At 43.3% G+C, this 14,206-nt stretch overlaps 1 protein-coding gene across 5 annotated transcripts in view; it reads left to right on the top strand.

Moving 5' to 3' along the window:
* FGD4 (FYVE, RhoGEF and PH domain containing 4) overlaps window positions 1-14,206 on the top strand; it is a 108,759-nt gene that overhangs the window by 49,686 nt on the left and 44,867 nt on the right. The window contains exon 1 of one of the 5 annotated variants that reach the window (XM_060279946.2): window positions 11,531-11,670. The exons of the other annotated variants lie outside the window; for them this stretch is intronic. Coding sequence (XP_060135929.1) covers window positions 11,646-11,670 — 25 coding nt within the window. The 5' untranslated portion in view covers window positions 11,531-11,645. Of the gene's footprint in view, window positions 1-11,530; window positions 11,671-14,206 lie in introns of those variants that run through there. 5 annotated transcript variants of the gene reach the window in all.

Raw genomic sequence — 14,206 nt, 5'->3', positions numbered from 1 at the left:
GCTAGTTTATGATCTTTCCACCTAGTGCAGTGCCACCATTAGATGCATCCTATTTTCTTTTAGAAGTGTGAAAACGGTAAGATGATATTTTGAACAATCAGTGGCTAAACCAGAAAAAAACCCAATAAAATTGCCTGCAAAATGGTGAAGGAATCAGTTTTTCAGGGAGGTGTAATTTCCTATTTCTGGGTGTAGTTTTAAGGTGCCTCTCAAGCAGATGGACCAATGGTTTGACTCTGTATAAGGCAGCCTCCAATGTTCTGTAAAAGACTGCTTGTCTACTGCAGATCTTCCTCTGTTAATGCACAGTTGAGCTAGGGAGTACTGTACAGTGGTAACTTGGGTTAAGAACTTAATTCGTTCTGGAGGTCTGTTCTTAACCTGAAACTGTTCTTAACCTGAGGTACCACTTTAGATAATGGGGCCTTCTGCCGCCGCACAATTATTCTTCTCATCCTGAAGTAGAGTTCTTAACCCAAGGTACTATTTCTGGGTTAGCAGAGTCTGTAACCTGAAGCATCTGTAACCTGAAGCGTCAATAACCTGAGGTACCACTGTATTCACACCAGGTTCTTGTGAGACGTATGACACTTGACCTAGAACATGATCCAAAATATTCAAGAAATCCATGCCACATGCAAAAAAATTCCTTGGCACACAAGCTAATGTGGAAAAGGTTCCTAAAGGCAGAAAGCTAGTACTCCGCAGTTCTGTGTACAGTCATACCTCTGATCCCAAACACCTTGCGAGTTGAACATTTTAGCTCCAAAATGCCACAAACCCGGCAGTGAGTGTTCCAGTTTGCGAACTTTCTTTGGAATCCGACTCGGCTTCCGATTGGTTGCAGGAGCTATCTGCAGCCAATCGGAAGCCGCACCTTGGTTTCTGAATGCTTTGGAAGTTGAACGGACTTCTGGAACGGATTCTGTTCAACTTCTGAGGTACCACTGTACCTTGATATTGCATACACTTGAGTTTTCCTTGTTGGCTTAAGTTTTCTAGAGCTGCTTTGTTCCTGGACAAATCAGTTCACACTCAACTTTAGAAATAAGCACTGCATATTTCTGTTTGTGGGGAAAGTCAACTAATCCAGCAAAGTGGTATATTAGTTGCTTCTGATTTCTTCACAGCTAGTTGTTACAGTTATATTCTGCTGCTAGCCAGGATTTTGCTTTATTGATCAACATAATCACACATGACAGGATGAAGCTGCTGTCCAGCATGCTGACAGCTTCTAGGAGCCACAGGTGAGAGCTGAGTGGGGACCAAAGCCTTCACCAACCTAGCAGATACCACATTGGTGGTCCTATGGGGCATTCTGTCCCAAATGGACACTGGTAGGCTGCTGAGGGCAGCGAACCCACCACCTGAAGCAGTGACAATTTCCCCCCTCTGATCACCTCCTCCTTAAAATGTTAAGGCTACCTGCATCTGCAAACTCTAATCCTGTAGCTTATTCTAGCCTTTATGTGAAAGCTATTATCTGCATATTGATCTGTTTTTCATGTCACTTGTCCAGATGATTTAATTCTATAATATGTGAGAACATGTTCACAGCAGTCAGATCCCAGGTTGTTGTTTTTTTGTTGCTGGGGAAATGCAATGCTGCATCAGAATCTTAACATTTCATTTGAACACGTCGACCCAGGGCATGATGAAGGTGACCTCTCTCTACTTGTTGTCTCCAACAACTGGAAATGATATTTTTACCTCTTTCCATTTCAAGTTATATTTTATTTATTATAGCTAACAAGTGGTTAGTGCAACAAAATATTGCAGTATGGACAGCTCTTGTTCAGTGTTCCAGCCCAACTGTGTTATATTTTAGGATATTGCATTCCTTCCACTTAGCATGCTCAATCCTCATTAGGCTATGTTTCTCCTTGCCCTTAACTTATGGAATCATTTTGTCTATGTACAGGTAGGAGAACCGAGTTCACATTCACTGTTACAAACTATAGGACAGCCCATTAGCAATACATTCTGAATTTGTCTAGTCATCATATTTTGTATCAATTGCATACATCACTTACATGTAGTGTGAAGTAATATTTCCTTCTGTTTGACCCGAACCTAATAAAAGTCTTTCTCTTTCTGTTTTTTATAATATAAACCCAGTCTCCATCAAAATTAGCTATAAAACAGGATAAACAGGATAGGAATCAACAGACAGTTTTCACAACGGAGGGAAGTAAATAGTGGGGTCCCTCAAGCTATCTGCATGTGGACCATTTGCCGTACAACTTGTTCATAATAATAATAATAATAATAATAATAATAATAATAATTTATTATTTATACCCCGCCCATCTGGCCGGGTTCCCCCAGCCACTCTGGGCGGCTTCCCAAAAAACAGAAATTCTAAAATACAGAAATCCATCAAACATTAAAAGCTTCCCTAAACAGGGCTGCCTTGAGATGCCTTCTAAAGGTCTGGTAATTGTTCTCTTTGACCTCTAGTGGGAGGGCATTCCACAGGGTGGGTGCCACTACCGAGAAGGCCCTCTGCCTGGTTCCCTGTAACTTGGCTTCTCGTAATGAGGGAACCGCCAGAAGGCCCTCGGAGCTGGACCTCAGTGTCCGGGCAGAACGATGGGGGTGGAGACGCTCCTTCAGGTATACCGGACCGAGGCCGTTTAGGGCTTTAAATGTCAACACCAACACTTTGAATTGTGCTTGGAAACGTACTGGGAGCCAATGTAGGTCTTTTAGGACCGGTGTTATGTGATCTCGGCGGCCGCTCCCAGTCACCAGTCTAGCTGCCGCATTCTGGATTAGTTGTAGTTTCCGGGTCACCTTCAAAGGTAGCCCCACGTAGAGCGCATTGCAGTAGTCCAAGCGAGAGATAACTAGAGCATGCACCACTCTGGAGAGACAGTCAGTGGGCAGGTAGGGACTCAGCCTGCGTACCAGATGGAGCTGATAAACAGCTGCCCTGGACACGGAGTTGACCTGTGCCTCCATGGACAGCTGTGAGTCTAAAATGACTCCCAGGCTGCGCACCTGGTCTTTCAGGGGCACAGTTACCCCATTCAGGACCAGAGAGTCCTCCACACCCGCCCGCCTCCTGTCCCCCACAAACAGTACTTCTGTCTTGTCAGGATTCAACCTCAATCTGTTAGCCGCCATCCATCCTCCAACCGCCTCCAAGCACTCACACAGGACCTTCACCGCCTTCACTGGTTCTGATTTAAAAGAGAGGTAGAGCTGGGTATCATCAGCATACTGATGGACACCCAGCCCAAACCTCTTGATGATCTCTCCCAGCGGCTGCATATAGATGTTAAAAAGCATGGGGGAGAGGACAGAACCCTGAGGCACCCCACAAGTGAGAGCCCAGGGGTCTGAACACTCATCCCCCACCACCACTTTCTGAACACGGCCCAGGAGGAAGGAGCGGAACCACTGCATGACAGTGCCCCCAGCTCCCAAGCCCTCTAGACGGTCCAGAAGGATGTTATGGTCGATGGTGTCAAAAGCCGCTGAGAGATCCAGCAGAACAAGGAAACAGCTCTTACCTTTGTCCCTAGCCCGCCGGAGATCATCGACCAGTGCGACCAAGGCAGTTTCAGTCCCATGATGAGGCCTGAATCCTGACTGGAAGGGATCCAAATGGTCCGCTTCTTCCAGGCGTGCCTGGAGTTGTTCCGCAACCACTCGCTCAATCACCTTGCCCAAGAATGGAAGATTTGAGACTGGGCGATAGTTGGCCACATTGGCCGGATCTAAAGATGGTTTTTTAAGAAGCGGTTTAATAACCGCCTCTTTCAGCGGGTCTGGGAAGGCTCCCTCAAGGAGAGAAGCATTTACCAACCCGCGAAGCCCATCGCCCAGCCCTTCCTGGCTAGCTTTTATAAGCCAGGATGGGCAAGGATCAAGGAGACAGGTAGTTGGTTTCATTCGTCTAAGCAGCCTGTCCACATCCTCGGAGGTAACAGATTGAAATTGATCCCACAAAACTTGACTAGACAGGACTCTAGCACTCCCCCGCCCTGGCCCTGCTCCCACGGTGGAGTCTACCTCTTCCCGAATCTGAGCGACTTTATCTGCAAAAAACTTTGCAAAATCATTGCAGGAGATCATGTGGCCCGTACTGGGCCCGGATGGAGCAGGTGGTTCCGCTAAATTGTGAACCACCTGGAAGAGTCTCCTGCTGCTGTTTTCTGCAGATGCGAAGAAGGTCCTCTTCGCCGTCGCCATTGCCACTTGGTAGACTCGAAGTTGAGCTCTAGCCCGTGTCCGGTCTGATTCAAAATGAGTTTTCCGCCACCGGCGCTCTAGCCGTCTCAACGACTGTTTCATTGCCCTCAGCGCCGGGGAAAACCACGGGGCTGTCCGGGCTCCATGCAATCTGAGAGGGCGTTTCGGAGCCAGACAGTCAATAGCGCTGGTTAACTCCGCATTCCAGCGGGTCACCAGGGAATCAGCTGAAAGGCCATCGACATGGGATAAAACATCCCCTACCACTCTTTGGAAGCCAATACATAAATTTACTACTGTCAGGGGCAAGGTAGCCAAGCTTGCAGATGACCTGAAAATAGTGTGCCGTCGTATACAGATTGTGAAGAAGTCAAAAATCATATTCCCAAATTGCATGATTAGGCAATTGGGTGGCTGATGGGGTTTATGGATGAGGCTGGTTGTCCACTTGCCATTTGAAAAGCAGCCAGACTCAAATGGTTTGGAAATGTAAAAGCTCTTTAATGACAGTCAATGAAAGATGGGGTACAAGTGGTATTGTCTTGGGGTTGCACTGGGAGGGAGTGATGTCCACTGGGAGGGAGTGATGTCCACTGGTGGGATTTTTCATTTTATTATCTAGTGTTCTTGCTCAGCTGTTCTCCTTTCACAGAATTGGGGAGAACAAATGGAAGAAATACCAAGTTATGACTTTACCTTATCATGACTTCAAATACAAGCTCTTTCAGCTTTACTTGTCAGTTAGGAGGGACCTAGGAGTGTTAAGACCTCCTAGCAATAATGGTAAGAGGGGTGCCATTGATTTTTCTGGTGGTGGGCCTGATCTGGCCTCTAGGCTGTGGGTTCACCATTTAGAAGTGCTAAGGCGTGGGGGGCTTTATTTCTGGCCCTGCAGATGTCATTGGATGCCAACTCCCATCAGCCCCAGCCAGCATGACCAATCGCTGCAAATTATGTGAGTTGTATTCCAGAAACTCCTAGTGTGCCACAGGATAACCACCTGTTAGTCGTATGCGATCTTTGATGGCCATTGAGTCACCATGAATTGCCTTTGAATTGTTTCACTGACATATTGTTTTCTCTTTAATCTTGGAGACAATATCCTCTGCTTTTATCCAAAGGTTTTTTGCTTTGCCTCTGTCACAACCCTTGATCATATATTTTGATTGTGACCCTGAGGGGCATCAGTAACCTGTAAGCTGCTTTGGGATCCTTGTTCAGCTGAAGAGCAGGACAGAAATGTTTTAAATAAATGAAAATTTTTGAGATTGATGGGAATTCAAGGAACTCTTTTTGAGATAGACTTTTTATGCGAGGGGCATTTCATACAGTACGGAGACTTTTCTTGGCAAGCTGCCGATACATTCCATGACAGGCTGATGTTCCTCTTTCAGATACATTGTGGTATCTAGTTTGGACAGAGGCTTCTTTATCTTGGAAACTACTACAACATACATACAACATAAAAGTTTGAAAATTGTGGTCGCAATGAGGCCTTCCCTATCCCTAGTGGGAGCCAGAAGATCTATCCAGGCCATCTGATAATAGAAGCCAGTATTCCTACATGGCCCTTGTGGGCAATGCTTTGCTGCTACTTACAGAAAGCCCTTTTTGTTTTGATCCAGAATAGAGCCGTTGCTTATCTCGCAAGTCTCTTTTCCCTACAGACTGACCGCTTGTATGAAATAAGCATTGCTTTGCCCTCATTTGGTCTGAAAATGCTGGAGCCTTGCCATAAAACCCTCCGTCTGCCTATATACAGATGCTTTTGTAAATGGAACATGCTTTCTGCTGTACAGGCGATGGCCATTTTGCACATTGTTTTTGTTCCCGGTCCCTGAGTGCATAGGCTGAGCGCATATAAACACACCCCACCCTGTTCCAACCCTGTTTTGCCTTCTTCCAGGTCCAAAAGGACCCACACGTCAATTGGACGTGCCTAAAATGGTTGCCGCCTGTATGCTACAACTGTTTGCTGGTTAGTTTTTCTGTAGTTCTTGGCAACTCTTCTCTTTTGGACAAGTGTTCATACTTTTTGAGATTGGGTAGGGAGTCTGTACTCCCTGTCCCCCACCTTACCCAGAGATAAAGGAAAAACTCCATTTATCTATATAGTGGCGAACTGGAAGAAAAGTCCCAAACACCTCTGACTTAAACTCGCTTAAACTTTCTAACGTTTGGTGGGTCGATAAATTTATCTGACCACTCCTGCTGAGAAAGAACTTCATTACACACTGTTTATTGACTAGTATAGTGTTTGCTGCCAATAACTAATAGTGAAAACGTCAGAAATCATTATTCAATTCTATGTGTGTATGTTTTCGTTTCCAAGGGGCGTTCTAAAGAAAAATTGCAAAACATTCCAGGAGCCACCTGGGCTGTGATGGATTGAATCTGGAACCTGCTGCATGCAATGTTCTTCTGCTTCTTTTAATTAAAACTGGTGTTGCATCAAAGAAACCAGAGAAATGTTAATGTGGAGAGCAATTTAAATGGTGACACATAACCTTTAAAATGGGGAACTATTAAGCTTGCATGAATACATTTTCATTCCTTATTATAGTACTACTCTAGAAGCAAAGCCTATATATATATATATATATATATATATATATATATATATATATAATGCCCTTTAGCTTGATGCCTCAGTGATTCAGCGTTATTGTATCAGTTAAAATGGGTCACCATCAATTAATAAATGTTGATGGTTTTATCCATTGTAGTACAAATAACTGTACAGTGGTACCTCGGTTTATGAACACAATTGGTTCCGGAAGTCTGTTCATAAACTGAAGCGTTCATAAACTGAAGTGAACTTTCCCATTGAAAGTAATAGAAAGTGGGTTAATCCGTTCCAGACGGGTCCACGGAGTACTCAACCTGAAGCGTACTTAACCCGAAGCATGGGTGCAATTGGTTCCGGAAGTCTGTTCATAAACTGAAGCATTCATAAACTGAATCGAACTTTCCCATTGAAAGTAATGGAAAGTGAATTAATCCATTCCAGATGGGTCCACGGCGTTCATAAACCGAAAATTCATAAACCGAGGTGTTCATAAACCGAGGTTCCACTGTAGTGATAAAAGCTTAAAATACTTAACATTTGTTTATGGCTTTCAAATACATCAACTTCAGTAGTTGTAATCCTTACAACAACCTCGTAAGGCGGGGGGGGGGGACCTTTCTTGCAACATGAGGCAAATTCTGAGAAGGATCTATCCCATGGGGCAAATCTGATGGGTGTCAGTCACAGTATCATTATGACATTATATGATTGGCAGGTGGATTGCCCCACCCGCCTGTCAATTCCCTTGCCGGGTTTCCAAGCACTCACTGAGGGGGAAACAGACTTCATTTTCATGCTTCTTGCAGCAGTCGTGAGAGAGGGGCGCAGAAGGAAAAGTTTCTGTTCTTCCCTTCATGCTTCTCTCTCTTGTCCTTGAGGAAGAGGAAGAGAAAGGAGAGCAAGGAGCAGAACAAGAGTGAGCACTCTTTCTCTTACTTTCCAGGTTTTCTCTCTCTCTCTCTCTCTCTCTCTCTCTCTCTCTCTCTCTCTCTCTCTCTCTCTCTCCCCTGCTCCCCAGGAAGCAGAAGAAGCAACTTAGGCTGGTGGCTGTGGAGGATTTGGGGTGGGGGAAGAATGGTTCCACAGGGTGGAGAAAACCCATTCAGGAGGGGCTGCTATGCAAATTCCATCCAATTTTGCTAAGACATTAAAAAGTTATAGACGCTACCCTTTGAAAAGCAAAGCAAAGCACACCCACACCCACACCCACACCCCAAGCTTTAAAGGTGCCTCTCCTCCCCCACCTGTAACCACATCTCTGGAGTGACTGCTATGCCTGGGAATTTCATCCACTTTTGCCAAATTTGGGGCAGGAAGTCTGTAGTCATTGAAGAAAATCCTCATAATAATGGGAGGCTTTGCTGTTGTAAATGGGAATTTGGCTTTAGATTATGCCACATTGAGCAGCCTCAGAAGCAGTTTGTAAACAAGGGATCTGTGGTGGAGGTGGGGGACACATGGGAAGAACTGAATCTGCATATTGCATACTCCATACTGTCTTCACTACAAAGTAGCAAATACAGTCATACCTCGGGTTGCGAACGTGATCTGTGTGGGAGGCACGTTCGCACCCCGCAGCGTTCTCAGCCTGAAGCGCCATGTCTGCGCACACATGTGACGCGCTTCTGCGCATGCCATTTTGTGTTTTTGCGCATGCGCGAGCGCCGAAACCCGGAAGTAACCCGTTCCAGTACTTCCAGGTTCGGCACGGTCCACAACCCGAAAATGTGCAACCTGCAGTGTTCGTAACCCGAGGTATGAATGTACATTGATTATTGGGCTTTTAAAATTCTGTTAAATTCTGTTAATAATAGAAAGGAGTATAGGCGTAACCACTGCACCAACAATGAACTTTCTTATCTTAATGGGCACAACGGAAATTATTGTAGTTTGATCTCTGATCACCACATTGGCATCTTTACAATAGGAATGTGTGAATATACTATTACCATTTCAAAGTGGAGGGATTTGAGCTTTGCCTGCTAGGCGCTTGAACAGCTTTATTTCATTGACCTTGGTTAGTCTAAACACGGCTAAGTACAAAATCAGTTGTAGACTTTTTGGATTAGATTAATGAGATGGTCAGCACTGTATCTCCCTTAATCTCTCATGTATCCCCTTATCTTTTTAATCATCCACGGATAAAGCAGTTGATCTCTTAACTTTCCTTTTAGAAAACTGAGGTTTCTAGGAATGATAGACCAAGCTTTTAATTGAGAGTTGAAATTGTTTTCACATAAGCCTGTGCCATCTTTTATATTGAAGACTTTTACTTTCCCTGACTATGGCATGGGTTTGTAATAGCATACCTGAAATGTGTTTCATATGGTATGGCTGTGCCCCTTAATTTCACCTTGTTGCTTCAACCTAAAAATGCCAATATGTAGACTTTATGTTTATTTGAAAAAGTTGGTCTTTGATTTCAAAATTACCCCATTGTTATGCCAAGCCCACTTCCAGTGTTGACAAGTTTCGGGGATGTGTTTGCTTACCTGGTTTTAGTTTCCTTTGGAAGAACGTCTCTGGTAGCTTACGGTATTTTACAATATTTATTTGCAAATATAAAGTCTGAGTGCAATGAAAAGGCATAGCTAAACAGGCACCTTGAGTTCAGCACTTGTAGATTAGCCTAGAAGAGACAGCAAGCTGATTTGGGGCTATGATAGTTTACAGAGCCCCAAGTCAACTTTCTATGCCTCTCAGTCAGTCCTTTTCTCATTATTATTTTTTTAAAAAACCACAGTTTTTGTTGTCTTGAGCTCCCATTGCTCGGTCCCAGCTCCTGCCAACCTAGCAGTTCTAAAGCACGTCAAAGTGCATGTAGATAAATAGGAACCGCTACAGTGGGAAGGTAAACGGCGTTTCCGTGTGCTACTCTGGTTTACCAGAAGCGGCTTTGTCATGCTGGCCACATGACCTGGAAGCTGTACGTCGGCTCCCTTGGCCAATAATGCGAGATGAGTGCCGCAACCCCGGAGTTGGTCACGACTGGACCTAATGGTCAGGGGTCCCTTTACCTTTATCACACATAAACCTCCATAGTTTTTAGTTGTTTCAGGTATACCCTGTGGTGGAAAGTTTGAAGACCCCTGTTTAATGTAATTCAAATGCTCAGAACACTTGAAACACATTGGCATGGTTGCAAAGCACCCTTGTGTGAGAGAGGGAGGACCCCAGGTACATTGGAGGAGGAGCCAGGTGCCTGTGGTTGCCTGCTTTGCAGTGGGACAGCACCCACCACATTGTCCAGCAGTCTCCCTGCCTGAGCCGACCAAGCTGGTCTTGGGGGCAGTGTTGATTTGAGGGGAATTCAAGATCCATGCCAAGGTGACTGGATCAGAACTTTATGGCTGCCATGATGGACCATGGTGATGTGCCTGGAAGCGAATGTGGCCCTCAGATTGAAAAAGGTACCCCACCTTTAGCTTAGCATTGCATCCCAAACCAGACTTGTGGTTGGTTACATCCGAACCAAGGTTTGTGGTTTGTCTTACTTCAAACAAACTATGACTTTGAGGCAAGATTTGTTCTGGAGAATGCAAACAGTAGGCTTGCACAGCAGAAATGGTGCTACATTCATACTCCTAAAGTAGACCTCTTGGAAAGAGGGTAGACTCCCGCCTCCTTTTAAAAAAAGTGAAACCACTTTTAAAGTGGAGGCTAGATGGCTGCTTATCCGGGACCTGAGTTGCTATAACATGAGACTCTTAATTTCAGGGTCATGGATTTGAGCCCCACCTTGGAGGGGAAAAAACCCTGCATTGCGGGAGTTGAACTAGATAACGCCTGTGGCCGCTTCCGACTCTACAATTATTATTTTTTTGAGACCTCTTCCAAATCAGTTTCTATGATTTCTAGCAATAAGTAGACAGCTATGAATATCCATGTTAAATCAAAGCCCACAGGGCAATAATTTTGGCTTTACAGTATCACACTTGCTAGGTGTTGTTGTTGTTGTTGTTGTTGTTGTTGTTGTTGTTGTTGTTGTTGTTGTTGTTTTGTGGCAAAACTACAACAGCTAGAAAATTTTGTTTTCATTTTTTAAAAATGAAACTTGCTGAGCCTAGAGATGACCAAAATTATTCGTGGGCCAGTGGTTTGGCTATTTTGTAAGTAGTTTTATCTTTGCTCATGTGTATCTAAATGCTACTCTGTTTTTATCTAAATGTAGTGTATAAGAGGGTTTTCCTTTCTGTTCACCACAATCTATACTTGAGTGCATTTCTTAATAATTAGTATATAACCACAACTCTTAGTTCCCTTTTGATTTGGTTTTTTTTTTTTAAAAAAAAAAGTCCCCCCCCCCCCAGTTCACCTCCAATAAGCAGCTGAAATGTTTGCTCATTCTGGGAAGTTGTTGCAGGCAAAATAACCGCAAGTTTAGGAGGCAAAAAAGAAACTGCTGGCCAGCTTGTGGAAAGAGCTGTTATTGCATTTAAACTCTGTGACAGAGTTCAGAGTTTTTAAGCAGCTGAGGCACTAGATGAAAACGGCCTTTGTAGTTTACAGAGTGCTTTTCTCCAGCAGTTTGAAAGTTACATAAGTTGAGCTTCCCTGTTAACTCTTTTAGCTGGAATGAAACCTTGTGCTCCCCCCACCTCCACCCCCACCTTCTTACTCGTTTGCATGTTTGCCGATACACACTCTGCAGTACAAAAACGGCTGTGCCTCAAGGGACCGTGGGTCTGGTCATGACTCTCCCCGTTGAAGTGTAAACTTCCAGTGTGTAATGATTTTAGAACTCCTCCTAGATGTGGTCAGCAAAGCTCGCAGCTAAGGAGTATGTGAACCTATCATGTGATCCTTGCTCATAGCGAAACTGATTCTCTGCACACTTAACAGCACTAGATTGACGAGTGTGTGTGTATCTGCATACATGACTGCCATGTCATCTGATCCAGGTAAAGGGTTTTATTCTGGTTTTGTTGCTGCTGCTGCTATTTTTTTTGTGTTTACCAAAGTTGCCCTAATCCACATTCTTTCTTCATGTGTGCATGCACTTCCGATAGTTTTAAGCATACCCGGATTCAGGAAAAACGTAGCTGTGTGTTTGAAAATCTAAACTTTCACTAATGTTGCATGTGTGTAATACTTGTGGAATGCCTTTTCTCTCTCTAGCCCCCCGCCCTTTCTTAGTTTCAGTTTGTATTATTAGTTGGGAAAACACAATGTCCGGTTAGTATAGCATGCATAATAACTGTGTTTTGGCTCTCTTCTGTTGTTTTAACGTGCTTGGAAGTTTTCTTGAGCAATTATTGAATGGATGGTTAAGTGATTTCTCTTTCCGGTTTACTTCTTGAGGTGACAGCCTGGAAATTCTCTGTTTACAGTCAAATCATTCCTAGTTCCTGTTCCTATAAATCATTAGTGATAGCACTGAGAGATCCATTACCTCTCTCATTTGTAAAATAGCTGTCCTTCCTGGAATGTTAAGAAACAGCTTTCCCTTTAATATACTGTATATCGTTTGACACAGCAACAGTTATCTGTGAATTTTGTGGTGCTAGTGTGAATTAAAATGCATGTTTGGTTTGTTACAACTCCCCCAGAAATGCTCATTTCCTTTGAGCACTTAATATTATATCTTCACTTGTGTACATTTATGCTTTTTAGGGGCAGATAGGTGTTGAAGGGAATGAAAGTCTGGATAGTTTTAGGGGCTCTTGGTTCACTGCTTACCTTTTTTACTCAGTGTATAAATAGTTGCGTTAAAATTATTTTGGCTTTGTGGAAATGAAGAATCTGCAGAAATCAGTGCAAGAAGACACTTAAATATTATGTTGTTAAAAGTAATGATGTCATCAAGGTCTGGAAATACAGTGGTACCTCAGGTTACAGATGCTTCAGGTTACAGACACTTCAGGTTACAGACTTCACTAATCCAGAAATAGTACCTCACGTTAAGAACTTTGCTTCAGGATGAGAACAGAAATCGCACAGTGGTGGCGCGGTGGCCCCATTAGCTAAAGTGGTACCTCAGGTTAAGAACAGTTTCAGGTTAAGAACGGACCTCCAGAACGAATTAAGACAAGTTCTTTACCCAAAGTACTATTGTAATAGATTGGTTGCCCAGATATATTTGGAGAAGAACTTCCTTGCCCTAAAATTCTTCTGGTGCTTACAATTAAACATGAAACTTTTTTTAAAAAAAGTTATATGGCATTATTATTCATGCAGAGTCTACATTCATCAAACTTGACACTGAAAACCAACTGCCATTGTTGGCCATTTTCTGAAGTTAGTTACTTTAATCCCTTATTTATTTATTTATTGAATTATTTGCATTTTCAAAAAATGGGAACAGAGAGCATATTTAACCCCCTATCCCACTTACAACTTCCTTGCAAATACAGCATGTGTACATATACCATGTGACTTTCCTTCCACACTTTTCCTCGTTCCTTCTGCTTTTTACTGTACTGCTCCCTTGTTCTTGATGAAATCGTCATTGCTGAAATTTACTAAAACCTTTAAAGTGAGGAGGCAATTTGCAGAACAAAAATTTGACTTCTGAGTCACGAATTGAATGGCCATTGAAAAAAAAACTCTCAGTAACATCATTGACATGCTAGCCAAGGCTTGTAGATGCACCTAGCATTTCCAGTCTTGCAGAAATAGCAGAAGATAGGGTTGTCTTTCTTCTCTCACAGTCTGTGAAATCCCTACTGTTGTGACTTTTGTTCAATTCTAGTTCACTGCTCTGGGGAATCAATATTCAGAACCAGTTCGGTAGACTCCCATACCCATTTGGTAATTCCTTGCTGGTCTGCTCTGGTTTCCAAAATGTGAAGGAAAGGGAAAAAAGGAGCGTCTCATGGTTACCTTGGGGAAGCCTCAGGTTGTTTGTGATGCATCCAGGAAAGGAATCACCCATGTGCAAAGAATTTTAAAAAGAGAGAAAGTGCTGAAAGAATAAAAAGAAAGTATATTCAGAACCAGCACAAGGGCCTCCCGATAGCAATTGGATAGGTGGAGGCTTGGTTTTTTTAAGCCTAAAATTTGGAAGAACTTCATATCTAAAAGCAATGGTACCATCTATTTTAGAAGGCCAAAAGTAATTTTTTGTTGTGTTTTCTTTTACATAATTCTCTGCTGGGATAACTTTCATCAGAGCAAGGAGTTGGGTCCCTTCCAACTCCACTGTTAAAAGAACGCACACTGTCTAAATAACTTGGGGATACCTGATCATGTATTGATTACAGAAAGAGATGTCTTTGGTGTGCATTGTACTTGCCCAAATTTCCTAAAACTAATGGTTACATTTGGGAGTCTGTGGTCACCATTGCTTCCTAACTTCTTCAGCCATGTTGTGTTTCATTTGTCTCAGCTGCAGACAAAAATAATCCAGTTATTTTGATGCAGCTAATACATAGCTAAGTTTAACTGCTCAGAGGGCTGACCTGTAAGATTAGCTCAAGCTTTTCATTCAGTTAATGA

This window comes from Zootoca vivipara, chromosome 9 (genome assembly GCF_965207765.1).
Source record: "Zootoca vivipara chromosome 9, rZooViv2.hap1.1, whole genome shotgun sequence".
NCBI lineage: Eukaryota > Metazoa > Chordata > Lepidosauria > Squamata > Lacertidae > Zootoca > Zootoca vivipara.
The sequence above is the reverse complement of the archived record's forward strand: the minus strand, read 5'-3'. Positions and strand labels throughout refer to the sequence as shown.